Genomic DNA, 27,802 nt, shown 5'->3' with positions numbered 1-27,802 from the left:
GGGCCAACACCAGCTTCCTCCAGCTCACACCTCCTATAGCTGGGGGTGCCTGGGACAGTGTGGGACAAGCAGGATGGGTGGGCAGGTCTGCAGAGTGGAAGTTTAATGGGATGTCCACCGAGACTCCCCATACAGCAGTCCTAGGCCAGGGCCCCCTGCCCACTGCTTCCCGAAGAGCAGCGGTATCCCTCCCCAGTCCCCAGGGAACAGCAGTGCCCTGCACCTCCCAGGCAGCGAGGTGGACAGTGTCCAGTGCCCACCTCCCTGGGGGCCAGACCCTGTATCCCCACAGAGCTAAGGCTTCCCCTGGGTCGGGCAGGGGAGGGCACCTGCTCCCAGCAGCCCTCACCCCCACACATGGGGGATACACACGCCGTGGTCCCTGTGCCAGGGGCCCTGGAAGCTGCCACACCCAGGCTAGGGGTAAGGGGGAGGGCTCTGTAGGACAGCGGGGGCCAGACCTCCTCGCAGACATAAGGCACAATGTGGTGGTGGCCGTGGGCCTGGGGGCAGCGCCCAGCAAGTGCTGGTGTCCGGGTCTGGCACGGCTGTCAGTGTTGAGACGGAGGTGTGGCGTGTGCTGGCCAGCCAGGGGCCTGCAGTGCAAGAGGGTGGGCAGGGGATTGGGTGGTTCCGCAGGCCCCTGCCAGACACGAGGGGGCTGGGGCTGGGGGAGCCCGGGCGGCGCTCATGGCCGGAGCCAAGGCACAGTCACGGCAACCCGGGCACAGAAGGCACAATCATGGTGTCGGGGGTGGGGTGCGGAGGGCTAGGCGGACACGTTGACGTCCCTGAGAGAGATGGCACTGCCAGGGGCCTCGTCCCCAAGCAGCAGGGCCTGTGAGTCCGAGTCGACGTCCACGGCTGCACCGCCTGGCTCCCCGCTGAGCTCGGTGCCAGGGCCCAGGCCCTGGGACAGGATCTGCTGGATGGTGCGGCGCAGGTTGGGGTGTAGCCGGCCCTGCGTCTGGTAGAAGACCTCCAGGGCGAAGGACTTGAGGGCGCCTGTGCACAGGTCCTCGTACAGCGGGATGGTGTACATGCGTGACATCTGTGGGCACAGCTGGTAAGGCACGGGCACGCACAGCAACCGCGGCCACCCCGCGGCCCGGACCAGGAGTTCGCACAGCCCGTGGGAGTCCACCCCGTGGCCCGGGCCAGGAGCCCACACAGCCCGCGGCCCGGACCAGGAGCCCGCACAGCCCGTGGGAGTGCACCCCACGGCCCGGACCAGGAGCCCGCACAGCCCGTGGCCCGGACCAGGAGCCCGCACAGCCCATGGGAGTGCACCCCGCGGCCCGGACCAGGAGCCCGCACAGCCCGTGGCCCAGACCAGGAGCCCGCACAGCCCGTGGCCCGGACCAGGAGCCCGCACAGCCCGTGGCCAGGGCCAGGAGCCCGCACAGCCCGCGGCCCGGACCAGGAGCCTGCACAGCCCGTGGGAGTGCATCCCATGGCCCGGACCAGGAGCCCGCACAGCCCGTGGGAGTGCACCCCACGGCCTGGACCAGGAGCCCGCACAGCCCGTGGGAGTGCACCCCACGGCCCGGACCAGGAGCCCGCACAGCCCGTGGCCCAGTCCAGGAGCCTGCACAGCCTGTGGGAGTGCACCCCACGGCCCGGACCAGGAGCCCGCACAGCCCGTGGCCCGGACCAGGAGCCCGCACAGCCCGTGGGAGTGGATGCAGAAGACGAACACCCACAGGTCAGGACCCAGCAACGCCCAGGGCAGCCAGGAATTTGCTTCTGGCATGGTGTCCTCTTCCCTCCCCCTCTCAAGGGCCGGGTGGTGTCCTGGCTGCCCTCTGCCCCAGCCCAGGCGGTCAGAGGGTTGGGGCTGCACCTGGTTCTCCAGGAAGCGGCGCACCCTGTACAGGTCCGGGTAGTAGTCGTTGCGCACCACAATCTGTAGCCAGCGGATGCGGATCTCGGCGTTCATCGAGTCCAGCAGTGAGGAGTAGCACTGGGCCAGGCTGGTCACCACCTCTGCTGGGGCGGGCAGGTGGTCAGGGCCAGCGGTGCCTCGCCCCCTGCCCAGTGCTGGGCTCCCCCCACACTCCCCGAGACCCACCCTGGGGCAGTGGGGACCCATCCAGGAGCCGGTCCAGGAACAGTGCCGTCTGGAAGGTCCTCCACTTGGAGATGTCAATGGCGCTGGCGGAGGCAGCTGCCTGGTCCAGGGGCTCCGCGGTCCAGAGCTGGAACAGGGCCTCTACGGGCCGGGTCAGGCTCGATCCCTGAGACAGGTCCGGCTCAGCCAGAGGCGGGCCCGTGGCATTGAGCCAGCGCTCGAACTCCAGCCCTGTTGGCGGGGGAGGGGGCAGTGACACCATCCTGTTGTCCCCAGCTGAAGGTCGCCCTGGGTGGGTGGCCTGGGCCTGGGTCTTGGAGTCCCTGGGGTGTGGGCAGTTCAGGGAGGTCTGTACCCAGCACTTGTATCCCCTTCAGGGGCTTCTGGGAGGCCAGAATGGCTGAAGGAGTGACTGAGGAACACCTGTCCCCTCCCGGGGTAAGAAGCAAGGATCTCCACAGGTGGGCTGGGCTCTGGGTAGAACCCTCCTACCAGCCCCTCGGGCCCCGACTGCATCTTCCCAGGTGGGGGTCCCAGGTGTCCCCATGGTTGGTCTCCCTCAGTCCCGGAGACCATTAGCACGCTCTCGGGGGCTTGCACACAGAGGAGCAGTCCGCTCCGGGACGAACTCCCTCTCCCCTGCCAGACTCGCCATGTCTGGGCATGTCCTGGTGCTCTTGTGAGGAGGCCTGACCTAGCCGCCACCCCTGGGAGCACCCCCGCCAGCTCACCTGCCCGGCAGTCCACACTCTGCTCCTTTAGCTCTGGGAAGAAGCTCAGGAAGGAGTCCAGCAGGTCCTGGGCCACGACACTGGTGAACTTGTATTTGTCCACGTAGGCCTGTGTGCAGGTTGGGGCTCAGTGGGCCTGGGGCCAGGGACAAAGAGGCAGGGAGACGACCGGCGGGGCACGGGGTGCTCACCCGGAGGAAGCTGTCGAAGCGCTGGGGGTCTCCGCAGAGCTGGGACAAGTAGTACACGAAGCAGTAGCCCTTCTCATAGGTGAACAGGTTCATCAGGTGGCTGGGGTTCACGCCTACAAGGGACAGCTTGTCCAGGTTATGGCTGAGGGAGACTGGGGGATGGGACAGCCCTGGCCCGAGCAGGCAGAGGGCAGGTAAGGAGGCCCAGGAGGCTGAGGGTCCGGGTACCTGGCTCCAGCTTGACCTGCAGCTTGCTGACCGGGCTGTCCTCTCCCAGCAGCTTCATCTGCCTGTGCAGGGCATCCAGGCGGAAGGCGGTCTCCAGGCAGGTGAAGGCGGCACCTGGATAGGGGCAGGGCAGAGCCGGGGTGAGGCCTGAGCAGCTGCCATAGGCTTGCCCGCCCGCCCGCAGGCCCGCCCACGCTACCGTAGGTCTCCGTGGTGATCCGGCGCTGTGCGTAGGTGGCCAGGCCCTCGCTCAGCCACATCTCCTCCCACGTGGCGTTGGTGACTGCATTGCCAAACCAGCTGTGGGCCACCTCGTGGATGACGTCAATGACCAGGAACTCGTCACTCTCCAGGATGGAGGAGATGATGAAGGTGAGGCAAGGATTCTCCATGGCCACGATGGGGAAGGACGGGGGCAGGAAGACGATGTCGTACCTGCGCCGTGACAGGCAGGGGACGCCCAGGGTCAGGCACCTGCCCTGGGAGGAGCCTAAAGCTCCACCCCTGCCTAGGGACCACGGAGCCCACACCTCCACCTGCTGCCCAGTGTCCACGGAGCCCACACCTCCACCTGCTGCCCTGTGTCCATGGAGCCCAGCCCACACCTCCACCTGCTGCCCAGTGTCCATGGAGCCCACACCTCCACCTGCTGCCCAGTGTCCACGGAGCCCACACCTCCACCTGCTGCCCAGTGTCCATGGAGCCCAGCCCACACCTCCACCTGCTGCCCAGTGTCCATGGAGCCCACACCTCCACCTGCTGCCCAGTGTCCACAGAGCCCACACCTCCACCTGCTGCCCAGTGTCCACGGAGCCCACACCTCCACCTGCTGCCCAGTGTCCATGGAGCCCACACCTCCACCTGCTGCCCAGTGTCCATGGAGCCCACACCTCCACCTGCTGCCCAGTGTCCATGGAGCCCAGCCCACACCTCCACCTGCTGCCCTGTGTCCATGGAGCCCAGCCCACACCTCCACCTGCTGCCCAGTGTCCATGGAGCCCACACCTCCACCTGCTGCCCAGTGTCCATGGAGCCCACACCTCCACCTGCTGCCCAGTGTCCATGGAGCCCACACCTCCACCTGCTGCCCTGTGTCCATGGAGCCCACACCTCCACCTGCTGCCCAGTGTCCACAGAGCCCACACCTCCACCTGCTGCCCTGTGTCCACGGAGCCCACACCTCCACCCCTGCTTAGGGATCACGGAGCCCACACCATCACCTGCTGCCCAGTGTCCATGGAGCCCACACTTCCACTTGCTATCCAAGCTTCCTCCTCAGAAGATGGGCACTTGTCTCAGCTCCCTGGTCCAGCCAGCCAGGCCCCCAGGGACATATCAGCTGCCTGGACGTACCTGCCCCACATGTAGGGCCCGTAGAGCCGCTCGGCCGCACTCAGCCACTGCTCCACGGCGCCGGACAGCTTGCTGGTGGCTGTGGGCAGGAGGCACGGCTCGGCCCACACTCGGCTCCTGTGGCAGTGCAGGGAGGACAGACTGAAGCCAGCCTACCAGGTCCTCTGTGCCCACCTGGCCCCCAGGCGGGCAGCCATGCAGATTCTGCCCAGGAAAGATGCAGAGCTGGGCTTGGTGGGGCTACTTGGTCTGTGACATATCGGGGCTGAAGGGTGCACGAGTGAACAAGGACATGTGGGACAGGTCAGGGGGCATAAGAGTAGGGCAGGAGATGGCCGACTGGTGAGGGTGGGTGGGTACCAGGCCAGGGCAGGGGATAACCGACTGGTGAGGGTGGGTGGGTACCAGGCCAGGGCAGGGGATAACCGACTGGTGAGGGTGGGTGGGTACCAGGCCAGGGCAGGGGATGACCGACTGGTGAGGGTGGGTGGGTACCAGACCAGGGCAGGGGATGACCAACTGGTGAGGGTGGGTGGGTACCAGACCAGGGCAGGGGATGACCGACTGGTGAGGGTGGGTGGGTACCAGGCCAGGGCAGGGGATGGCTGAGGCTGAGGGAGGCTGGGCACTGGGCCAGGGCAGGACAGGGAAGGACGACCTGGGGATGGCCAGTTGTACCAATACATAGTGCTTGCCCACAAGCACCCACACCCAATGTGAGGGGCCCCACCTAGGCCCGATGTCCGCTGGCTTGAGGTCTCCAGCCACAAGGGCCACGAGGTAGGCGGGCACTGGGTGTTCCATGTGGAAGTGGTAGACTCCTTCCTCCTGCACGTATGTGCTCTGGGTGGCACTCATCAGCACCTGCACGCCCACGGGGGCCTGCAAAGAGGCCAGATTGGGGATCTGGGGCCCTCCCCGACCAGGTACTCCCGGCACTTGCACACCCGTGGGGGCGTGCCAGGAGGCTGGACTGAGGTCTGGGGCCCTCCTGGACCAGGTACTCCTGGCACCTGCACACCCCCATGCACCCTCTCATAACCTCTCAAATAGCCGCACACATGCTGGGGACCCAAGTCCCATCACGAGCCAGGCAGCTCTGCTTGCAGCCCCTTGCCAAGACCCCTGGAGTCTGGCACAGTGGAAGATGACCTGGCGGTAGCTGGGACTACAACCCGGGTGGGCGGGAGGTGGTGTGGGGGACAGGTAGAGCCTGACCTTGACGACCGCTGAGTAGGTACACTTCACGGCAGGCGTGTCAAAACAAGGGAAGAAGGAACGGTTGCACACGGAGTGGCCCTGCGTGAAGACGAAGGGCTTGGCATTGCCATAAGTCAGCTCCGGGTCCAGCCACCAGATCTGTGGGAGGGGTGGACGGTGAGCAGACGGCCGCCTGGCTGGCTCCACGCCGCGGGCCCAGGTAGCAGCTGCAGGGGACAACAGGGGACGGCGGCCCCGCTGGGCTCATCTAGAGCCACTACACCTGGGATGCCTTCACTGCTCCCCAGGGCAGGAGGGGCAGCGAAGGCTGTGCCCTTGACCTGCTCTGCTCCCCGGGGCAGGAGGGGCAGTGAAGGCTGTGCCCTTGACCTGCTCTGCTCCCCAGGGCAGGGGCTGCACACTGGGGTTGGAGTGAGGGTCAGTGGGAATCTCTGGACCCACGCCAGGGTGTCCAAAGGGAAAGGCCATGGGGGCATAGTGAGCTCCTGGAGGGAGGGAGGGAGAATGGGGCAGGTTGGCACACCTGGGGGCTCCCATATGGGCCTGGCCAGGAAAGGGAGACAGGCTGCAGCCCGGAGGACAGGCAGGAGGTACCCAGGACGGCAGTGGCCAGGGAGAGTTCTGGCCCCAGGCCTCCAGAGGCAGGGACAATGGTGATGCCTTGGGTGTGCCCTGGTCACCAGTGCTATCCTCAGGCCAGGTTGCCTGCTGTGCCCCCTTCCCTCTTACCCAGACCCTCAGCCCCCTTCCCTGCTTTTCCTTTCCAGGTGCTCAGGTGTCTGTAGTGGGAGCCCCATGGGGGTCGGGCAAGCTGGAGGCCCCACTGGTACTGCTCCTACCCCACCTCCAAGCCCCGGGGGCTCCCCATCCCCTGTGGCCAGGCACACAGGCCCTGCCACTCTCCTGGGTGCATGTGGAATCTGCAGTCCATAGCTATCTGGGTAGGGGACAGCAGACCTCAGCCCAGTAGGGCAGACACCCTCCCAGCCTCACCTCCTTCCCCACCCCCTCAGCTCACACTAAGGGGTGAGTCCCTGTTCCTTCTCCCTCCCCTCCTCCTGGGCTCACACCAGGGGGTGGGCCCCTGTCCCCACCCCGCCTCCCGTCCAGGGAAGCACGGCTCCCTCCCTCACTGCTGAGCTGTGAGGGTACCTGCACCTGACAGAGTCCCAGGACACTGCAAGCAGGCCACTGGTCGTCCCGCCAACAAGGGACTGGAGAAAGTGTGGCAGGCCCACCCAGGGCTCATCCACTGGTGGCACCCAGGCTGAGGCCGTTATACCACCCGTCCACTTGTGTGTGGGACAGGGAGCCAGGGCTCGGTGCACACGCTTCCTATCAGCTGTTTGCTCTCCTAGCCACCTGGGCTCCTGGCACAGCCCCTGGGTTGCGGTGACAAAGGTCCGGGCTGCTCCATCCTGCAAGTTCCACTCTTGGCCCAGGCGGCTGAGGAGTGCTACAACCACAGGCCCTGACCCAGAGATCCCAGACCTGGCAGAGCCCAGCATGTCTGTGTGGGCAGCCTGGGGCCCACCCACCTGCCTCAGTACCTGCTGGCTGGGGTCGGGGGGCCGTCTGCACCAAGCACTGGGCCTGTCCTTGGCTCCCACAGGGACAGCTGTCACTCGGTGCAGAGGGCGGCCCTGCGTGCTCAACTGTCTGGGCCCTTCTACACCTGACACTCCGAGCCCACCCTGGGCCAGGCTGCAGGGGTGGCAGCTGAGCAGGTGCCCGGCAGAAGCAGCTCTCTTCTGGGCAGCAACAGAACGTGGGCTGGGGGCCTTTCTTTGTGAGGCTTGTCCTGTCTCCGCCGCCTACTAGGCCTGGCCCTCGGACCGGCTCTACCCTGGGCTCCTAAGGTCAACAGCTGGGACTCCCTTCCGGGCAGGCTACCCCTCCTCGCCCAGGCGCAGGTGCCGCGGCCCCCACCCAGCCGGACTCACAGCGGGAGCGTCGGTCGAGGTGTAACGCAGGATGACCTGGAAGGGCTGGTGCGCCTGCAGCTCGGGGGGCAGCGTGACGGTGAGCGAGGAGCCGTAGTCGGTGAACGGGTCCACTCTGAAGGCCAGCGGGCAGCAGGCAGGCTCGGCGCCGGGGCACTCGGGGAAGGTCGGCCGTGGGGGCTCCGGCCCGGGGGCGGGGAAGGCGAAGGCGCAGGGCGTCTCGGAGGCGGCGGCGGGGGCGCGGCGGAACGCGGCCGAGTGCAGGCGCAGGGCCGGGTGCGTGTCGAGCACGAGCGCGGGGGGCGCCGGCTGCAGCGCGCACAGCTCCAGCACCAGGCACCCGGCCAGCTCGCGCGCCTCGGGCCGCAGCTCCAGGCCCAGCTGCAGGTGGCGGAGGCGGAAGAGCTGCGCGCTGGAGGCCGAGGCCACGTCCAGGGCGGGCGGCGGCTCGGGCGGCGGGCGGGCGGGCGCGGCCTCGGCGCCGGGCGCCTTGCGGCAGCAGCACTGCGCCGCCATGGCCCCGGCACTAGGTGAAATCCATGGGCGGCGGCCGCTCCGGGCCGCGGGGACGGGCGAGGGGCGCCGGGCGGCGGCGGCGGGGCGCGGACACAACAGGAAGTCGCGCCGGGAGCCGCCCCGCTCGGCGCGGTCACCGCCGGGGGCGCTGTGCGCGGGGCCTGGCCACCGTGCGCCCGGGCGCGCAGGGCCGCGGCGGTCCCGGGGCGCGCAGAGCCGGGCGGAGCGGCGAGCGGGGCGCAGGGGGCGGCGGTGGCCGAGCGTCTCCGCGGCCCCGCGCGCCGCGCTCCCTACCCGGCCGGCGGCGCCAGGGAGGATCCGGGAGGCTGGGCCGCGGCTGCCCGCGCCACGTTGCGGGTCAGGCTCCGGGCAGCAGCCGCCGGGTCCTGGCACCACTTGGGGCACCCGGGTGCGGCCTGTGTGTCCGGCTCGGGAACTCACCGGCTTCCGTCCTCCGTGGGCCGCGGGCCTGGCCAGCTGGCCCAGGCTCCTCGCGGCTGCGCCGTGAAACACGGAAGGCACTTCCACGTGTGGCCGTTTAAATCCGCATTGCGTGCAGTGGGAAGTGTAGCTCGCAGCTGCGCTGGCTGTGTTGGAAGCCCCCACCCCAACGCCTCCGGTGCACGCGAGGGCCGTAGCTGCTTTCATTGACCGGGGAGCTGCCCCTCAGTCAGCCCAGTCAGACACAGCTGGGCGCCTTGGAAGCTGAATCCTGCTATTCGGGAGTGGGCAGAGGACTGTGGGCGGTGGGTGCAGCCACATCCCCTGGACTGTTGCCCCATCTGTCACCGCCTCGGCCCCTGTGCCCTCACCGCCTCGGCCCCTGTGCCCTCCGCAGCTCGGTTCCATGTGCCCTCACCGACTTGACCCCCTGTGCCCTCAACACCTCGGCCCCCTCTGCCCTCTTCTGAGGAACTCATGTTCCCTTTGCCCCTCCCCCAATCTCTGAGAACCCTGGGTCACCCGAGGTGGGATTCAGTCCTGTATGCTAGGCGTAAGAGGGGCAAGTACAAGCGCGCGGCTGTGTGTCCTGCTCGGGGCTGCCTGTAGAGCTGGACGACTCTACAGCAGGGGCCTCAAGGGTGGGTCCTGCCTGCTGCCGACCCACAGCCTCTGTAGTCCCGGGAGGAGCAGGGTTGGGGTCCTTCCCCTCCCCAGGATGGGCAGGGATGGGGCTGTGCCCGTGTCGGGGCCTTCACTCCAGGAGCCGGCCTCAAGTCAGCACACAGGCCGGGAAGCCCCGTGCACACTGTGAGCTGGGTTAGGGTGCAGTGTGGTCCTTGCCTGGCCGCCGGCCTGGGTACCCCTGGCAGTAGGAAGCACAGTCACACCCCAGACCCTCACCCCCGCAGCTGAAGCCCACCGCAACTCGGTGCTTGGGCCTCTGGCCATCAGAGGCGGCGGAGCGGTGTGGGCACCCTGCCTTCCAACCACATGGACCGAGCAGCCCTTGCCGTGGGCCTTGGTCCCACCCAGGAAGAAAGGCACTGGTGTGGGAGGCAAGAGGTCCAAGGCACCGGAGTCGCAGCTGGTGTGCGGCCCTATCTATCTGCTGGGACCTGCAGGGGTCCTGCCGCTGGCCAGGCCCAGCAGGAATGGGCCTCGGTGTGTGGCCCCACCCCTTGCTCTGGGCAGACTGCTAAGCCCACCTCTCCAAGCCATGCAAGCTCCCCTGGGGGTCAGGGGCTGCAAGGAGCCCCTCAGTAGGGGAGGCCAGAGGCAGGCAGGCCTTCGCAAAGCTGAAGTGGAACTGTCCTGCTGTGCCAGGACTGGGCCATGGTGTCACCCCTGGTGCAGGCACTGGGGCTGTGGTGTCACCCAACGTGGTACAGGATTGGGGCTGTGCTCTGCCCCATGCAGCGCGGGGGCTGTGGTGTCACTCATGCCAAGTGGTGTGTGTTCTGGCCCAAGGACCTGGGTCCAGTGCGAGGAGTTGGAGAGGGGCAGACCCTGTTTCTTGCAAACAGCTTCTCATGCCTGCCCCTTGGGCCCTGCTGGATCAAGGTCTCCAGACTCTGGGGAGGCTATGCGTTCCACCCAACAACCCGGGCTGTTCCGCTGGGTGGACCCAGCCCGACCCTCAGGGTCAGTGGGTCTGCGCTGCAGCCCCTCAAGGCCGAGCAGTGCATGTAAGCCAATACCACCCGGGTGCTCCACTCATTGTGCCACACGCCTGTATTAACCACGGGCTCTGCGGCTCCGATTCACAATTACCCACGTCCCTCCCCTCTTCCCGGCGCTCTGATCTGGTGCTCCTGTGGAGGCTCTTCCCGGAGGCTCTGGGTCACAGGATGTCCAGGCAGGACGACTGCCAGGTGGGACACCCACCCAGGCTTGGCAGTAGCTGTGCAGGGGTGGCCATATAAGGGCCGCAGCACAATGTAAGGTGGGAGGGAGTGGGGGGCCTAGGGCACAGCCTCCCGGGGGGGGCCTGGCCCGGTGGGACACCCCATGCAGGCAGTGGCACCCGGGGTGTCCAGGATCCGGAGTGAGGGGTGTCCTGTGACTTCCCAGGCCCTCAACTTCAGCTTCCGACTCCCCGTCCTTTCTCCTGGCCTCGACTTCTTCCAGTGGCTCAGATTTTCTTGCCCAAAGTCCGTCCCAGACGGGCGGTGGCGGCCTCGAGCGGGCAGAGGGCGATGGGGCTAACGGCATTGACGGTTCATGGGGCCGGTGGGGTGACGGCTGCGGTGGGCCCCCCGCCGTCCGGGGGCCGGGCCTGGAGCAGCTGCTCGTACTGCTGGAGCTGAGACCAGAAGCCCGGGTTGGGCTCGGCCACCGGGCGGGCGCTCTTGACCATCTGCACGGACGTGAGAGCACAAATGAGGAGGCCATGGCGCTGGAGCAGTGTCCGCCGCTCCCGGGAAGCCCCGCCCACAGCGCGGCCTGGACACGCCCCGATCTGGCCGGCCCCGCCCACAGCGCGGCCTGGACACGCCCCGATCTGGCCGGCTCCGCCCACAGCGCGGCCCGGACACGCCCCGATCTGGCCGGCCCCGCCCCGCAGGCCCCGCCCGAGCCCCGCCCACCCGGAAGGCCTCCTCCAGGCTGAGGCCGCGGTGCCGCATGAGGTAGGCCGTGCAGACGGCGGCCGAGCGGCTGCGGCCGTTCTTGCAGTAGACCAGGCAGGCTCCGCCGGCGCGCACCGCGGCCTCCATGGCGGCGCAGGTGGGCTCCAGGTGCGCCAGCAGGTCCTCGGCGGGGTCGTCCAGCACGGGCACGCGCAGCTCGGCCACCCCGGGCGCGCGCGGCCCGGGCTGCTGGCGGGAGACGTTGACGCAGAGCCGGACGCCCAGGTCCCGCAGCAGCTCCGAGGCGCCCGCCGCGCGCGCGCTGCCCAGGAACAGCGCGGGGGCCACGCGCACGAGCGGCGGCGCGGGCCGGGCGGCGTCTGCGGGGCGCATGGCCGGCTTGGCCGCGGTCGTGGTCTCGGTGCACGGGCGGGGACCTAGGGGACCGGGGCTGTGCGCCCTGATGGACAGCGGCACCTGCCCCGAGAGGCTCTGCTGGGCCACAGCCCCGTGCCTGGCCTCTGTGCACGGGCGGGGACCTAGGGGACCGGGACTGCGCGCCCTGCTGGCCCCGAGGTCACCGTCCTGATGGACAGCGGCACCTGCCCCGAGAGGCTCTGCTGGGCCACAGCCCCGTGCCTGGCCTCTGTGTGTACGGGCGGGGACCTAGGAGACCGGGGCTGTGCGCCCTGCTGGCCCCGAGGTCACCGTCCTGATGGACAGCGGCACCTGCCCCGAGAGGCTCTGCTGGGCCACAGCCCCGTGCCTGGCCTCTGTGCACGGGCGGGGACCTAGGGGACCGGGGCTGCGAGCCCTGCTGGCCCCGAGGTCACCTGCCCCGAGAGGCTCTGCTGCGCCGCGGCCTCGGGCCTTCTGCGTGTGCTTTCCTGCTCTTGGTACACACCATTCCATTCACATCAAGCCGCTCCTCTCAGCCTTGGCTGTCACATGCCAGGATTTCGTGGGATTTTTTCCTAGTTTCCACGGACTCGGGGGGGACCTACGGAGCTGTCCCTGCAAGTCTCCCACCCACCCTGGAGATGGACTCCGGCGTCCCCTGGTCCCCTACGCGATGGGCTGTGGCTGAGGGCAGCTGGAGGCTGCCCGCGTCCATCCTGCAGCAGATTTCGGCGCTGAGAAGGACTGGGGCAGCTGCTTCAGGCCTTGCGAGCCCACTGCCCACCTGCTGCTCATGTGGTTGTGGTCTGGCCTATAACTTAAAAAGCATTTTAAGCACAGGCGTAAACAAATGGTAAAGTTCATTCAGAAGGGGAGGAGCAGAAGCTAGCCATGAGACACCAAGTAAAAGGGAGAGAGACTGACTCCTGAGTCCAAACGGAGAAATCGGTACCTTGACAGCGTCTGCCCCAGGAGACAAGCAGGGCCTCTTGGCACAGGCTCCTATAGGGGAGTGACAAGCGCAGGGCAGCCCCCCGGCCCTTCACTTCCCAGCCAAGGATGGGCACATACGGGTGGGTGAAATACGTTACACAGGCGGGCACGGCCGGCCTCGGGCCGCCACTAACTGCCTAGAGCATCCAGGTGCTCCTCCCAGGGGACACCTCCACTCCGGGCCCCCTAGAGCCCACGCTGAGGGGCTCCTCCTGCCTTCTGCCCCTAGGAGAGCAGGCCCTCACCCTCCCTCACCCGCCCACCCGTGTGTATTTCTCATGCTCCAGTAAACCTCATCAGCTTGGGGAGGCCAGAGGATGAGCAGATGTAGCAGTCTTCAGGGGTGCTGGCGGATCTGCAGGGCTGCAGCTGAGTCCCGGCCGTGGAATGCAGGGCTCATCTTTAGTTCCCACTCTGGGTCACCCGTCTTCACCCTGAGACCTCTCCCTGTCCTCTCCGGTGCTGGGGTGCTTCAGCCCTGGGGCTCCGTCTCCTACAAGGACACCGTCCCTGGGTTCAGGGGGCTCCGGGCTGCCTGTTCCAGGCCCCGTGCATTCTAACTCGGTCAGGGAAAGCCACGGCACTGGCTGGGTCTCTGCCTGCCGACTGCAGATGGGTCACGGGATGCGCGCGGGTTCCCCGGGCCCCCGCTGGCCAGGCCGCCGTGGTCACCGCCCCGTGAGGTCATAAAGGGGGTGGGGCCTGCCCGAGAGCGCAGCGTCCTGTGGGCGGAGCCTGTTTCCAGGGCAACCCCGAGCCCTGGTGGACTCGGAGGTGTCCAGTGTGCTCAGGCCTAGGTGCGGTCCGCTGGCTGCCAGCACTCCTCGCCTTCCTCGAGCAGAGGGGCTGGGAGTGCCGGCGGTTGGGGTGGCCACCTCCATGTGGACGCGCCTTTGGGGCTGTCAACGAGCGCAGGCCTGACCCCGCCACGTGGCCCCAACGACGCTGCTGGGCCGAGGCCGGATGGGTGGGCAGTCGGGGTCCCCAGGAGTTGAGCCGGCAGGGGTCCTGAGCGGCACATGTGTTGCTTCCAGGTTCGAAGGCGCGGGACATGGAAGGGGGTCGTTTCTCCTATACTTTAGACTGTGAAGCCTCGGAGGCCAGTGGCCCCCAGCCCTTGCTGCAGGCGAGAGCCAGTGTGGCCGGTGCTGCCCGGAACCCGCAGTCTCCGGAAAACTCAGCCTCCCTCATCAAAAGGTGCGAGGCGCTCGGCCGCTGAGGGTGCAGCGCCGGGTGGAGCACTCTGGGTGGCTGGGAGTGCAGGGCCGGGCCAGGTCACTCTGGGCAGCTGGGGGTGCAGGGCCAGGTCACTCTGGGCAGCTGGGGGTGCAGGGCCAGGTCACTCTGGGCAGCCGGGGGTGCAGCGCTAGGGCAGGCACTAAGCATCCCCGAGGGCGTGTGTAGCTTGTGGAGAGGCAAGCAGGCCTGGCAGTTGAGTCGGCAGCTGGAGGGAATGACAAGAAGGGGGCAGTCCCTGCCCTGCCGCATGGCTAGGAGATGTAGGGAGTGTCCCACGTGGGCATACTGGCCAGTGGTAGAGACTTGGCTAAGGCCAGATGGAGTCAAGGCAGGGGGGCCTTGTACCAGAGGGGACCCTCACCCCATCGTCTTTGAGGGCTAGCCAGGGCTGGCCGGGCTGAGCTGCCCTGTCTCTGGTGCCTGATTTGCAGCCAAAGAAGACCAGTCCTGCTGGGTTCAGGGCCATGTGGCAGCCAGCCCTCTCCCAGAGGCACTACCTACTGCACAGCTGACTGGATGGTGAGCAGGCCTCCAAGTCACTTCCTTTTATGTCTCAGGACATTTAAAAACATCCCACGACTTCCTCAGCGGCCGGCCGGCTTCCACCTTTGTACATCTTTGTTGAGCAAGACATAGTTGCCTTGTGTCACATTCCAGGTCCGTGGGCCAGAGTCCCTGGCTCGGGAGACCAGGGTATGACCAAGGCTGAGAGGGGGTCCTGGGCCAGCCCCCTCCCCGGCCTGTGGGTGCCGTCTCTTCTCCCATGCTGCCTAGCCTTGAGGACACGCACTTGTTTGGCCTCTGTGGCCTGCAGTTGTTGGCGGGACACAGGGTCAGCTGTCCAGTCTAGGGATACTGGATGCAGAGCCCTTGGGAGTGGGCGATCGTGTGTCTGTGTGCGAGCAGGAGAGATTGGGCCGGGGTGGGATTTGCTCTTAAGTCACAGCTTAGCAAGAATGGGGGGAGGGGACCTGGAGCCTCCCCGTGGCTGTGCCCCATCAGTGCTGCCTGCACCCACGCATCTGTTTGCAGCCTGCAGTGGACGCGGCCTTTCCTGGAACTGTGTGTGTGTGAACTGTGTTGAATTCAGCTCCCTGCCTGGCTTGCGGTTGGTGCCATTGGCTAAGGGGACACGCTGGCCCGGCCAGTTGCTGCAGGAGGCTCCAGCAGCCCCAGGCCAGCCTGGTCCCTGTCTCAGGCTCTCAGCCATTCGCTCCCTCTGACTGGTTGGCACCTTTCCTTGGCTGTCCTCACTCCTGGCCCTCTCTGTTCTTGTCTCCCCAGGGAAGCTCCTATGGACCCCGAAGAGGAGGCAGAGGACAGCTTGGAGCAGCAGCAGCTGGAAGAGGTGTCTGTCCAGCTGGTCCAGGGCGAGCAACAGTGGCCGGATGGCTGTTTCTACCGGGGACAGTTTGGACTGAACATGAAGCTGGGATATGGCGAGTTCTCCTGGCCCACAGGGGAGGTAACAGCCCTACCGCTTCCCTGGGAAGAACAGTCCCAGGCCTGTCTCCTCCCGGGAGGTCAGAGCACTGGGTCCACTGAGCAGGAGGAGTGATGCTGGGTGGATGGCCCCATGGCTTAGACAGGGAGCCCAGTCCCAGGCCTGTTCCCTCCTGGGGAGGATTGCTGGGCCCACTGAGCAGGAGGGGGGATGCCAGGTGGACTGTGTCTTTGCAGACAGCCACCAGGGCTGCCCCAGGTCCACAGCCCCGGGGAGGTGTGGGAGCTGGGCCTGCCTGGGGTCCACAGCCCCGGGGAGGTGTGGGAGCTGGGCCTGCCTGGGGTCCACAGCCCCGGGGAGGTGTGGGAGCTGGGCCTGCCTGGGGTCCACAGCCCCAGGGGAGGTGTGGGAGCTGGGCCTTGGCTCTTGCACTGAGTGGTCACTGTGACATGTGCATTTATGCGGCTGGAGCTGCTCTGAGTTGAAGCTGAAATAGGGGGCAAAGAATGTGTTACAGCATCCTTGCACCTGCTGGTGGGCTGTGCCCAGAACCTGGTCTCTGATTCTCTCCCCGGCGGCGGGTGTCAGAGAGAGGCTGTGTGTGGCATCTCCCCTTTGGGATACTGAGCTTAGAAGAGGTCCCGTGAACTGTCCCTCACCTCATTGTGTTCTGGTGTGACCCTCAGTGCTTCCTGGTGTACCTGAGCAGGTGCACGCGTGTGCAGGAGGTGTATATGTGCACGAATGCTCATACATGTGTGTGCAGTTATGTTTGCCTATGTGCACATGCATGCGTGCACAAAATCAAGCTGTGTGCATATGTGTGCACGTGCGTATGTGCACATGTGTGGTTGTGTGTGTGTGCTTGCTTGGAGGTGGTGAGCACAGGGGCTGCTGGAGTTGCCTGGTTCCAAGACCTGCCCACCCTCGTCCTGGTGCTCCAGACTGGTATACCTGGCTCAGTCCCTGCTCCCTGCCTCCATTTCTCCAGAGGAAGGGGCTGGAGTGGACCCTTCTAGTCCTGCATGTCGGCTGGCCAGCTTTGGGCGGCTGTGGCCAGCCACGTCCTTGTAGGGTGCTGTGCTCAGTGGGTCAGCAGGCGCCCTGTAAGTGCATTAACACTGAGTAGAGGCGAGACTGGGCTCAGAGGAGTGGGGAAGTGGGAATGAGGGGTGGGGGTCCTCAGAGGCCACGAGGAGCAGCTTTGGGCATGGCACCCTGTCCTTGTCCCTGAGCCCTGTGGTGGGCCTGGAATGTGCCAGAGCTCAGAGGTGCACCCAGGTCGAGTGTGAGCCCAGAGCGTCCCTACAGCAAAGCTGTGCTATCTGGTCTATTTCCTGTGACCAGAGACCCTGGCAGGCTGGGCTCAGCTGAGCTGCTGTGGGGGTCTGCATGGTGGGGTGCCCCGAGCAGACACTCAGCCATGAGCATGGGATGGCTACAGCACAAGAGAGGGCCTCCCTCAGGAGCCAGGGCCTGTGCACGGAGTGCAGCACCGCCAGTCCTGCCTGGCCTCACGGCCTTACACCCACACTGAGGGACCCACCAGGCCTGTCTGGCATGGAGGGAGTGTGTGGAGGGAGGCCCGATGATGTCCAGGGCAGAAGCCCTGTCCAAGCTTCAGCGCCATGTGCTTCATGACTCACAGCCGGATCCAGTGCTGGCCTCCCTGCCGGACCCCTCTCTCGGAGCACAGATGGTGCCCAGGGGGTCTTCCGAGGAAGTGAGCCATGTGCCATGGCTTGAGTCTCCTGGGGTGACCGACTCTGGCTTTGGGGGCAGGGCAGGCTCTCACTCGCCACCTGCTGGGTCTGGGGGCCTCTCGGGGTGACCGACCGGCTTTGGGGGCAGGGCAGGCTCTGACCCCCCACCTGCTGGGTCTGGGGGCCTCTCGGGGTGACCAACCAGCTTTGGGGGCAGGGCAGGCTCTGACCCCCCACCTGCTGGGTCTAGGGTGGCTCAACAGTGGTTTCTCCAACATGCCCTACTGACAGTCCTACCGCGGGCAGTTTTACCGGGACCACTTCCATGGCTTGGGTACCTACGTATGGCCGGACGGCTCCAGTTTCACAGGCACTTTCTACCTCAGCTGCCGGGAAGGCTATGGCACCATGTGCATGAAGACAAAGACCTTCCAGGTGAGAGCCAGGGCCCTGACACCCGGGGAGGGTGGGCTTTTGGGTGTTCCAATGTGGGAGTGGGGTTCCGGACACCAGGGTGAGGGGTGGGCTCTCTGGGTGTTCCAGTGTGGTGAGATCTCTGGATACCCGGATGAGGGAGGGGGTCTCTGGGTGTTAAGGTGAGGGGTGATGCCCTGGTTGTTTGGGTGAGGGGTGGGGTCACTGTTCACTCAGGTGAGGGTGGGATGGGTGTGTGCTTAGGCCAAGACATGGTGGACTGTGGGTGAGTTTACTTCTTTAAGTGGAAGTAGCTTTGTTGTTTAGTGGTTGTAGTGGTTCCCCTAGCGTGCGTAGGGGAGCCGGGTCTGTTTATCCTTCCAGTCCTCAGAGCAGAGCTGAGCCCCGTGGGTGTGTCAGACTTTCCCTCCATGACCCGGGTCACTCCACACTCATGGCTTTGATCTTGCTTCCTCCTGAACACAAGTGGCCCTTCCAGCCCGGGCACGCGTCCCACGCCCCGTTCTCCCTCTTAGCCTGCTGGGTGAGGGGTTGTGCACCGGCTGCGATCCATCGAGCACCAGCAGGCCCCGCACCCCAGCTCTGAGCCCTGACTGTGTGGCCAGCCGTGCTTGGCGCGGGCCTGCGTGCCAGGACTTGCCTGCTCTCTCAGCCAGCAGGCACGGGTCACCTGAAGGACAGTCTGGAAGCTCTCTGTGGTTGCTGCCACGGTGCATACGTGTCCATGGCTGGCTTCACGTGGGCTTGCACAGGAGCGGCCCGGCTTCCCAGGCTGCAGAGGGGCCGGGGACGGTCCCCATGTCTTCCTCACCACCCGTCACTTGAAGCTGCGCTGGTGGTCAGGTATGGTGCGTCCCTCAGTGGCCGTGAAGCCGAGAGTTGATTGTTACCCACACCTCTCCTGGCTGGCAGGAGGTACCTGGCAGCGCCGACCCATGTGGAGGCTTGGGCCTGCGTGGGCCTGAGGCAGCCGGGGCCAGGCTGAGGGGCATGGGGGTGAGGCCCAAGGGTCCAGGCTGAGGGGGATGGGGGTGAGGCCCATGGGGTCCAAGCTGAGGTATGGGGGTGAGGCCCAAGGGTCCAGGCTGAGGGGGATATGGGGGTGTGGCCTGTGGGGTCCAGGCTGAGGGGATGGGGGTGTGGCCCATGGGGTCCAAGCTGAGGGGGATGGGGGTGAGGCCCGTGGGGTCCAGGCTGAGGGGGATGGGGGTGTGGCCCACGGGATCCAGGCTGAGGGGGAAGGGGGTATGTGGGGTCCAGGCTGAGGGGGTGGGGGTATGTGGGATCCAGGCTGAGGGGGAAGGGGGTATGTGGGGTCCAGGCTGAGGGGGATGGGGGATGGCCCACAGGGTCCAGGCTGAGGGGGTGGGGGTATGTGGGGTCCAGGCTGAGGGGGATGGGGTGTGGCCCACGTGGTCCAGGCTGAGGGGGATGGGAGTATGTGGGGTCCAGGCTGAGGGGATGGGGAGTGGCCCACAGGGTCCAGGCTGAGGGGGATGGGGATGTGGCCTGTGGGGTCCAGGCTGAGGGGGTGGGAGTATGTGGGGTCCAGGCTGAGGGGGATGGGAGTATGTGGGGTCCAGGCTGAGGGGATGGGAGTATGTGGGGTCCAGGCTAAGGGGATGGGAGTATGTGGGGTCCAGGCTGAGGGGGTGGGGGTATGTGGGGTCCAGGCTGAGGGGGATGGGGGTGTGGCCCACAGGGTCCAGGCTGAGGGGATGGGGTGTGGCCCGTGGGTTCCCGGCTGAGGGGGATAAGGGATGGCCCACAGGGTCCCGACTGAGGGGGTGGGGGCATGTGTGGTACAGGCTGAGGGGATGGGGTGTGGCCTGTGGTGTCCTGGCTGAGGGGGTGGGGGTATGTGGGGTCCAGGCTGAGGGGGATGGGGTGTGGCCCACAGGGTCCCGACTGAGGGGGTGGGGGCATGTGTGGTCCAGGCTGAGGGGGATGGGGTGTGGCCCACGGGGTCCAGGCTGAGGGAATGGGGTGTGGCCCGTGGGTTCCCGGCTGAGGGGGTGGGGGTATGTGGGGTCCAGGCTGAGGGGGATGGGGGTGTGGCCCACAGGGTCCAGGCTGAGGGGATGGGGTGTGGCCCGTGGGTTCCCGGCTGAGGGGGATAAGGGATGGCCCGTGGTGTCCCGGCTGAGGGTATGGGGGCATGTGTGGTCCAGGCTGAGGGGGTTGGGGTATGTGGGGTCCAGGCTGAGGGGGATGGGGTGTGGCCCATGGGGTCCAAGCTGAAGGGTATGGGGGTGAGGCCCAAGGGTCCAGGCTGAGGGGATGGGAGTATGTGTGGTCCAGGCTGAGGGGGTGTGGCCTGTGGGGTCCAGGCTGAGGGGATGGGGGTGTGGCCTGTGGTGTCCCGGCTGAGGGTATGGGGCCATGTGTGGTCCAGGCTGAGGGGATGGGGTGTGGCCTGTGTGGTCCAGGCTGAGGGGATGGGGTGTGGCCCACAGGGTCCAGGCTGAGTCCGGCGCTGATGACTCCCAGGAGGAAGCACCCTAAGGACAGTTGATGTTAGCATCTCCCACGTCCCTCCTTGCTGTCTGTGCACCTTCCGTGCTGAGTGTTTGCTCGTGTCTACTTCCTGTTTATGTTCTTGGCCATGGACACAGACACTGATCAGCTGGGTGATTTGTGGGTTCTCACAGTGGGCTTTCCGGTTTGCTTCTGAAGAGCGTCATTTGAAAAGCACGTTTTTGAAAAGATGTATTTATTTTTATTTGAAAGGCATGTATATATATATACATAAGAGAGAGAGAGTTCTTCCATCTGCTGCTTCCCTTCCCAGAGCTGAGCTGGTCTGAAGCCAGGAGCCAGGAGCTTTGTCCATGTCTCCTTTGTCCAGGTGTGGATGCAGGGTCCAGCACTTGAGCCATCCTCTGCTGCATCCCCAGGCCATTAGCAGGGAGTGACATTAAAAGTGGAACAGCCAGGACTTGAACCAGCATCCACATGGGATGCAGGCACCACATGCAGAGGCTTAGGCTCCTGAAAAAGCTCCTCACAATACTGAGGCTTCATTCGCCACCACTTGGTTCTAGCTCTTGGTATGTGTCTGTGTGAATGAAGCTGGTTGAACCACATCTTTTTTTTTTCTGTTGCAAACAGAAAAGTTTATTTGCGAAGGGACCAGGTGATAAACCGCATCTTCATCCACATTTTGCTCTATGTCAGTGTTCCACCGGCACTTGTGGGTCTGTGATCCATTTTGTATTAATTCTGCTTCACGTGCAGCAGGAGCCAGGCTTGCCCCTACTCTGCCACCCTGTCATGCTGCCTGTCACTTCTCACTGTCCAGAGTCACAGCTGGAGACAGCAGCCTGGTTGTCTTCCTGTGGCTTGGAGAGAGCTGACCGGGATCCTCAGCTCTGCTGCGACGACCCTCGGACCCATCGGTGAGCCTCGCTACAGCTCTTCACAAGTGGAGGGTGCCAAGCACTTTTATCATTTTATTATTTTTTATGATTCCTCCATTTATTAGCTATAAGTATTTTACTTGAAATAAATTCCTTCATCAAGAGTTTGGTTATAGGGCCCAGCATGGTAGCCTAATGGCTAACGTCCTCACCTTGCACACACTGGGATCCTATATCAGTACTGGTTCTAATCCCGGCAGCCCCGCTTCCCATCCAGCTCCCTGCCTGTGGCCTGGGAAAGCAGCAGAGGATGGCCCAGAGCCTTGGGACCCTGCACTCATGTGGGAGAGCCGGAAGAAGCTCCTGGCTCCTGGCTTCAGATCGGCTCAGCTCTGGATGTTTCAGTCACTTGGGGAGTGAATCAACAGATGGAAGATCTTTCTGTCTCTCCTCCTCTCTGTATATCTGACTTTCCAATAAAAATAAATCTAAAAAGAGTTTGGTTACCCTGAGGCACATTACAGTAACAGCAAGAGTAAAAGATGTGCTGGGCTGTCCCAGTCCTTGGTCGCTTCTTAAACAGCAGGGCTACTTCCTGCCATCATTCAGCGGCGACGAAGAAGGGTTGCATCTAATGTGTATGTATATGTGCGTAGTGTATGTGTATAGACTTATGTGAAAATCGGAGTTAGCGAGACGATGGATGTTCTTGCATCTGCAGCTCAGTGCCCAAAGTGGCTCTGACAAAGGTCTCCCATGTGGCTGCAGTGGCTCAGGCACCTGGGCCGTCTTACATGTTAGCAGAGGCTGGATCAGAAGTGGAGTAGCTGTACTTATATGGGATGCTGGCATCACGGGTGGGGGCTTAATGCACTACGCCAATGCCAACCCCATGTTTGTTTTATTTTTAAAATTTTAACTTCTTTTTAAGTTATTATCATCATTCTATGATGCAGTTCCATAGACCCTGGAATTTCCTCTGCTCTCTCCTCAAGTCCCCTCCCCCCACCGAATCCCCCTATATCATTACTATAGCTCTTTATAGACAGTCACATGTTCATCATCGTGGGCGTGGACAATGGCAGAATGCAGCATCCTATTGTCAAGATACAGCTAATAGTTTCAGTAGTCGTGCATCTTTGATCTGAAAGTAGAGATGCACACTGCACTGCATCCTCACATCAGGACCTGATAGTCTCCATTACACAGTCACCATGCATCCCTCTTAAATGAAAAGCCACAATACAAAATCAACAACAGGAAGAAAAACAGACACGTGCTCACCAGTGGGAGCTGTGGCCCAGTAGGGGTCTCCCAGGTTCCCCTCTCAGCCCACTCCCAGACCCAGATCTCACAGGCTCCAGCAGGTGTTAGGTCCTTGCCCAGCATAGCCTGCCCCTCCATCTTGGTCTTTGTTTGAGCTGGTGGATGTTGCGGGCCGGCCCGCCCTACACCCTGTTTTAGGATGCACATGCAAGTGCTGCAGCCTGGACCTGCCCAGCCTGTTTTCAGCCCCAGTCCACGCGAGTGTTGGCAGGTTCCACATTCACTCCTAGTTCAGCCAGTCACCACCCCAACTCGAGCTAACCAGTGGGACTTGTATTTCCATAGGGTGGGGCCACTTATCCCCCACAGAATCTACCCCCGGGCCTGGTTCTCTTGTGTGCTGGTTAGTGTCATGGCCCTGCCTGATGTGACCTGTCCCCTGTTCCAACACTCGGGTACTGGGATCTAGCTCTGCTTGACAGGCCCTCAGCCATAGCTTCCATGTGGCATGGCATGTGGTGGTCAGTGACGCTCCGCACTAACAAGCCCATCTCAGGACTCCCATGTGGGCTGATGAATCAGTCTGACCCGTACAGATCTTCCAGTCTCTCCCCTCTATACCACAGGTCTCAGTCCCCTCACTTAGAGCCCCCTCCCTCCTGCTCTGCTGCAGATGGATACAATGGAACAGCAGGAGGCCTGGCTCAGTTGTGTCCCACCGAGCCTGGTTCTGTGGTTTGCAGACCATGACATGGGCACTCCTCACTAAGGCGTTGGTGGGCTGTTACTCCTAGGCCTATTCAGCAGGAAGATTTAGACGATCCTTTTGTTTCTGAGAACAGGCATCTTGATGTCACCCTAGGTGTGCAGGGTTCCTGCTTGGCAGCTGTGAGATTGTGTGTCATCTCAGGCTTAAACACCCGGCGTCTAGCCGTTAGTCTTCTCTGCTGCTGCCAACTGCTGCCCCTGCTTATGGCCGTCACGGTTCTGGGAAGGTCCTGGGATGGTCCCTCAGGGAGCCCTGCACCCGGAGGACCCCTGGCCACTCTGGCTCATGTGTGCCAGCAGTAGCCCTCCTGGCTCTGCCCTTCTCAGTGCCTGCACCTGCCCCACTGAGCACCTGGCAGCTGCACGTGTGCCTTACTGCCCCACAAGGGCGAGCCAGGGCTTGGCGCACCCAGGGCCAATCAGTGCCTGTGGAGTGCCCGCTGCCTGGTCAGGTCCTCTCCCTCGGTCCCACTGAAGCTTCTCCTGCAGGGGCTGTACAAAGCTGACGAACGGTTCGGTCCGGGCGTGGAGACCTACCCCGATGGCAGCCAGGATGTCGGGCTGTGGTTCCGTGAGCACCTCATCAAGCTGTGCACCGAGATCCCCGGTGGCTTCTCCCTGCTCCAGCATCCTGAGCTCGCCAGCTTCTTGGTGCACTGTCCAGACAGACTCAGCCTCTCGGATGAGGGCAGGGAGGAGTGGGGCGTGCAGCAGGCACAGGACCCCTTTCTCTACGAGTACAAGCGATTCCTCCTGGATGACGAGCTGACGTTGCCACTGGAGATGTATATCTACTCAACTGACAACTGCCACCTGCCCATGACAAGCTCCTTCCGCAAGGAGCTGGACACACAGATCTTTCTCAGCGATATCCCTCCATTTGTGGAGGATGGAGAGCCCTGGTTCATAGCCAATGAGACACCTTTGTTGATCAAAATCCAGAAGCAAGCCTACAAGTTCAGGTGACATTCTGTTTTCTCTCCTTTATGCTGAAGCCCCTCTCACAGGACAGGCATCCCTTGGCTGCTGCTCAGACCCTCGACCTCTCCAGGGCTGCTGGTCTGCTTACGGGACTGCTGCAGCCCTGGGTCCAAGGCGGAAGGCGCCCCCTCTGTGCTCGTGAGCAGGGGTGGGGCTCCTGCGTGTAAGAGGGCTGTGGGTCCTGGGGCCACTCCATCTGGGCAGGGAAATGGGGAGGGAGAGGTGGATGGGTGCTTGGGGAGCATGAAATTGGGATTGGCGCCAATTTGGCATGGAGTACCACGGGATGTGGCTTGTGCTCCTGACCCAGTGGAGTTGAGGGTGGGTCTCTTGCTGCCCGTGGTCAGGTCTGTGGTCAGGCCCACACACAGGTGGTGGAGAGCGGGGTTGCTCTGTCAGTCGGGGCGCTGCTGCACTGGTGTGGGCTGGGAGCCTCTGGCTGCTCCCAGGACGCCATGGCAGCATGGATCTTTTGCTCCCCAGACTCCACCAACAATTGTGGAAAATCAGCAGACACCTTTGGAAAACTTAAATTTATGAGTTAAAGTACTCAGGAACTTTTAAGTTTCTTAAACTTTGTCTTCAGATACCACTGGATTGTTTTATTTTGTAAATACTTAAAAATTTGATTTGAAAGGCAAAGCTATAGAGAAAGAGGAACAAAGAGACATACCTTCCGTCCTCTGGCTCACTGCCCTTCTGACTACCACCACCACGTTAGGACCAGGCAAAAGCCAGGAACCAGGAACTCTGTCCTGGTTTCCCACCTGAGTGTCAGAGTTTTAAGCCTTGTGTGCACTAACTTCTGCTGGATTGGAAGCAGCTGGGCATTTCAGTTTACTGGGCGCTCTAAACTGTTTTGGAGTGGGTACCTTCTGAGTGCAAGAGAATGTATTTCCATCTGCATAACCAATCATATAACTACAGGTCTGTGGCTCCGCCCACCCATCCAGTGACGACTCCACTCATTGATCCATCGACTCCACCCACCCACGTATCCACCCTTCTGTGTATCCATCCAACCATCCGTCCATGCACCCGCACACTCACACATCCACCCACCTCTCCGTTTAACCATCATTCTATCCATTCATCTACCCGCAAAAACATCTGTCCATCCATTCATCAATCCACACATCGATCCATCCACATATCTGTCCAGCTAAGCACCTGTGTGCCCCTCCATTCATCCACTCACCCGTCCACTTGGCCAAACTAGACCCACACACCCACCCATCCACTGACACATCTATGCATCCATCCATCCACTGACCTGCCATGACGCATGTGCGCAGGATTGAAGGGGGAGTGGCAGGTTGAAAAAGGACAAGAGACTCAGAGGCAGACTGTATTTAAAGCGGGGAGCCATAAGGCACTGTCCCAGAAAGCTGAAGAAAAGGACGTTTCTCAAGGAGAGCATCGTCAGCGTTAATGATGACGTGAGTTCAGGGCCGCTGGGAGACTCGCAGAACAGAGAGAGGATGTGCCTCGGTGTGCAGACTCTGAGCTTGCTGGCTCGTGAATGTCCAGCACTTTGTCAAGGCCACGGGCGGGTGGACATCACACAGGATGGTCTTGTGGGCTTGGCTTTGCTAATCACAGACTTTATCATGTGTCATCACCCTGGGAAACTTTCATTCCAAGATTCCCAAGTCTCATCTTTCTCGTTCCATCTCAAGCTGCATAAATCCTCATCTGATGGCACAGAACCTTCCATCCACCTACCCACCTGTCCCCCCATCTGTACATCACCCACCTGTCTATTTATTCATCCTCCCATCCATCCAGCCATCTCTCCATCCATCCACCTATTCATCTATCTGCATGAACATTCATCTTGCAAACATCAGCTGAGCTTTTAATTGTTGATGACTGTTGGCTATAGAAATTGCTGTTAGTCCCCGAGTTCTTGGTTGGAAGTAGGCGTTCTATGCACAGTTACCTCAGTGATTTTTGATGAATGGGAGAGGGGACGTGTGGACCTGTATGCTGTGGGAGCTTGGTGTCGCATCGTGGGCCTAGGTAGGTGCTGGCTTCCCAAGCTGGGACTCTGCTTCCCAGGGCGCACAGGGTGACCAGCAGTGACCGGGGTGACTTGGGGAGATGGGGTGAGCTGACATTCAGCTCATTCCTGCTTTCCCTTCAGCCACTCATGCCCCTGGATTGCCACAGCAGCTGGGCACTGGGGCTTAGGGTGCCCCAGGAGTGGCTGGTGGGGGAAGCAAGTGGGGCCCTCGGGAGTAAGGGGCTGAAGCGATGAGGGCAGGAGGAGCCAAAGGAGGCCATTCCCTCACGAAGCCTGCTGTCACCAGGAACAAGAAGGCACATACCAGCTGGAACATGGGTGCCATCCTGCAGGGGAACCGCAGTGGCTTTGCGCAGTGTGGGCCCAAGGAGCGGCTCTCCAGGGAGATGGTGCTGAAGGCTGAGGAGGGGGACCGTGACTGGATTGCTGGGATACTGAAGGACAACCTTGCCAGTGCTGATGTGGCCGATGCCAAGGGCTACACCGTGCTAGCTGCAGCTGCTGTAAGCACCTCAGCCCCGCCGACTCCTGCCTGTGGCATGCTGCGGTCAGGGAGGGCCACGCCTGCTTCCCCCATACTTGGCCTTGGGCCTTCCCTGCAGATCCACTGTCATCTGGACGTTGTCAACCTCCTTCTGGACTTTGGGGCCGACGTGAACAAGTGCACAGATGAGGGCGTCACGCCGCTCACCATGTGCTTTCTGCTCTACTACCCGGCCAAGTCCTTCAAGCCCAACATAGCAGAGAGGACCCTGCCCGAGCCCCAGGTGAGTCCCCAGAGAGGACCCTGCCCGAGCCCCAGGTGAGTCCCCAGAGAGGACCCTGCCCGAGCCCCAGGTGAGTCCCCAGAGAGCATCCTGCCTGAGCCCCAGGTGAGTCCCCAGAGAGCATCCTGCCTGAGCCCCAGGTGAGTCCCCAGAGAGGACCCTGCCCGAGCCCCAGGTGAGTCCCCAGAGAGCATCCTGCCCGAGTCCCAGGTGAGTCCCCTTGACTGTGAGTCCGCAGGCACAGCCTTGTGGAATGTGCCGAACGCTGGAGCCTGGGTGCTCTGGGAGGTGTCTGAAGCTCATCGACGAGGAAGTTGTGGACTTTGCATTCCTCGCGAGCCGTGTGCACAGAAGTCAACACTGGAGAGCGGAAGTGGAAGGGGCTGTGGGGAGACAGGGACAAAGGCACCTGGAGTGGGGTCTGAGGATACACTCTTCCAGTGAATTCCTGGTGACAGTCATGCCCTTGACCTCGGGACTGCACTTTGAGAATTCTCTCTCTCTCAAAAAAAAAAAGAGTCAGTTAGCTGAAATGTCACCGACCTGCATGAGTCGCGAGACATTTTTAAGAGAAGCAGGTGAGCGGGCTCACAGTGACTCCTGTTGGCATACCTGCTCCCCCTGGACGTCCTGGGGTCACCTCCTGGCTGTGGCTCCTGACGGAAGCTCCCTGCTAGTATGCACTGAGAGCAGAGGTGTGGCTAAATCGTTGGCACCTTGCCACTGCCATGCCGGCTGGCCCCTGGCGCTGTGGGCATGAAGAGAGCAAGCACGTGCTGGTGATTCTCTGCGTCAGCCTGCCTCCTGGCTGCTGCTCTGTGTCGGGGAAGCAGGTTCCATCCTGGAGCTGACATACGCAGGGTATGTGATGCAGCCAGTTAGAGAGGTGGCAGAGCAGGGCGTGTGGGGAGGGGACGTGTGGACGTGTGGACGTGTGGACGTGTGGACGTGTGGACGTGTGGACGTGTGGACGTGTGGGGAGGGGACGTGTGGACGTGTGGACGTGTGGACGTGTGGACGTGTGGACGTGTGGACGTGTGGGCATGTGGCACGTGACTGTGCAGCTGTCTTGCAGCACCTCTCCTCCTGGGGAGCCTCTGGCAGCCTGGTGCTTCGGGGGCTTTAGCGGTGAGTGTGGGTCCTTGCAGAAGCGGATA

At 63.2% G+C, this 27,802-nt stretch overlaps 3 protein-coding genes across 4 annotated transcripts in view; 1 reads left to right on the top strand and 2 right to left on the bottom strand.

Annotated features, from left to right (window-relative positions):
- Window positions 1-88: 88 nt before the first annotated feature.
- On the bottom strand, window positions 89-8,254 carry RNPEPL1 (arginyl aminopeptidase like 1). The gene is made up of 11 exons (XM_040972378.1): window positions 7,739-8,254; window positions 5,793-5,933; window positions 5,305-5,456; window positions 4,575-4,691; window positions 3,421-3,656; window positions 3,222-3,335; window positions 2,994-3,106; window positions 2,803-2,911; window positions 2,072-2,302; window positions 1,844-1,986; window positions 89-1,051 (listed from the first exon to the last, which is right to left on the bottom strand). The coding sequence occupies exons 1-11, from the start codon at window positions 8,252-8,254 to the stop codon at window positions 770-772; spliced, it is 2,154 nt and encodes a 717-aa protein (XP_040828312.1). The 3' UTR covers window positions 89-769.
- ANKMY1 (ankyrin repeat and MYND domain containing 1) overlaps window positions 7,707-27,802 on the top strand; it is a 55,097-nt gene continuing 35,001 nt past the window's right edge. The window contains exons 1-6 of one of the 2 annotated variants that reach the window (XM_040972376.1): window positions 7,707-7,817; window positions 15,181-15,361; window positions 17,335-17,478; window positions 23,361-23,833; window positions 26,165-26,381; window positions 26,481-26,645. In XM_040972376.1, coding sequence (XP_040828310.1) covers window positions 15,191-15,361; window positions 17,335-17,478; window positions 23,361-23,833; window positions 26,165-26,381; window positions 26,481-26,645 — 1,170 coding nt within the window. In that variant the 5' untranslated portion in view covers window positions 7,707-7,817; window positions 15,181-15,190. Of the gene's footprint in view, window positions 7,818-15,180; window positions 15,362-15,903; window positions 16,050-17,334; window positions 17,479-23,360; window positions 23,834-26,164; window positions 26,382-26,480; window positions 26,646-27,802 lie in introns of those variants that run through there. The other variant, XM_040972377.1, reaches the window with a different exon arrangement.
- On the bottom strand, window positions 10,550-11,658 carry DUSP28 (dual specificity phosphatase 28). The gene is made up of 2 exons (XM_040972379.1): window positions 11,284-11,658; window positions 10,550-11,054 (listed from the first exon to the last, which is right to left on the bottom strand). The coding sequence occupies exons 1-2, from the start codon at window positions 11,656-11,658 to the stop codon at window positions 10,917-10,919; spliced, it is 513 nt and encodes a 170-aa protein (XP_040828313.1). The 3' UTR covers window positions 10,550-10,916.

The sequence above is a fragment of the Ochotona curzoniae genome, unplaced genomic scaffold (genome assembly GCF_017591425.1).
Source record: "Ochotona curzoniae isolate NIBS_2020 unplaced genomic scaffold, NIBS_Ocur_1.0 contig_2294, whole genome shotgun sequence".
Lineage (NCBI taxonomy): Eukaryota > Metazoa > Chordata > Mammalia > Lagomorpha > Ochotonidae > Ochotona > Ochotona curzoniae.
Note: the sequence above shows the minus strand (reverse complement) of the source record. Positions and strands in the feature narration are given on the sequence as shown.

Excerpts from the sequence above, each read along its gene's own strand:
- RNPEPL1 (XM_040972378.1), bottom strand. The coding sequence starts at position 8,254 with ATGGCGGCGCAGTGCTGCTGCCGCAAGGCGCCCGGCGCCGAGGCCGCG. Across the intron at positions 4,692-5,304 it reads CCAGCGGACATCGGGCCTAG|GAGCCGAGTGTGGGCCGAGC; the intron begins GTGGGGCCCCTC and ends GCACTGCCACAG. Across the intron at positions 2,303-2,802 it reads GAGTGTGGACTGCCGGGCAG|GGCTGGAGTTCGAGCGCTGG; the intron begins GTGAGCTGGCGG and ends CCCCGCCAACAG.
- DUSP28 (XM_040972379.1), bottom strand. The coding sequence starts at position 11,658 with ATGCGCCCCGCAGACGCCGCCCGGCCCGCGCCGCCGCTCGTGCGCGTG. Across the intron at positions 11,055-11,283 it reads GCCTGGAGGAGGCCTTCCGG|ATGGTCAAGAGCGCCCGCCC; the intron begins GTGGGCGGGGCT and ends ACGTCCGTGCAG.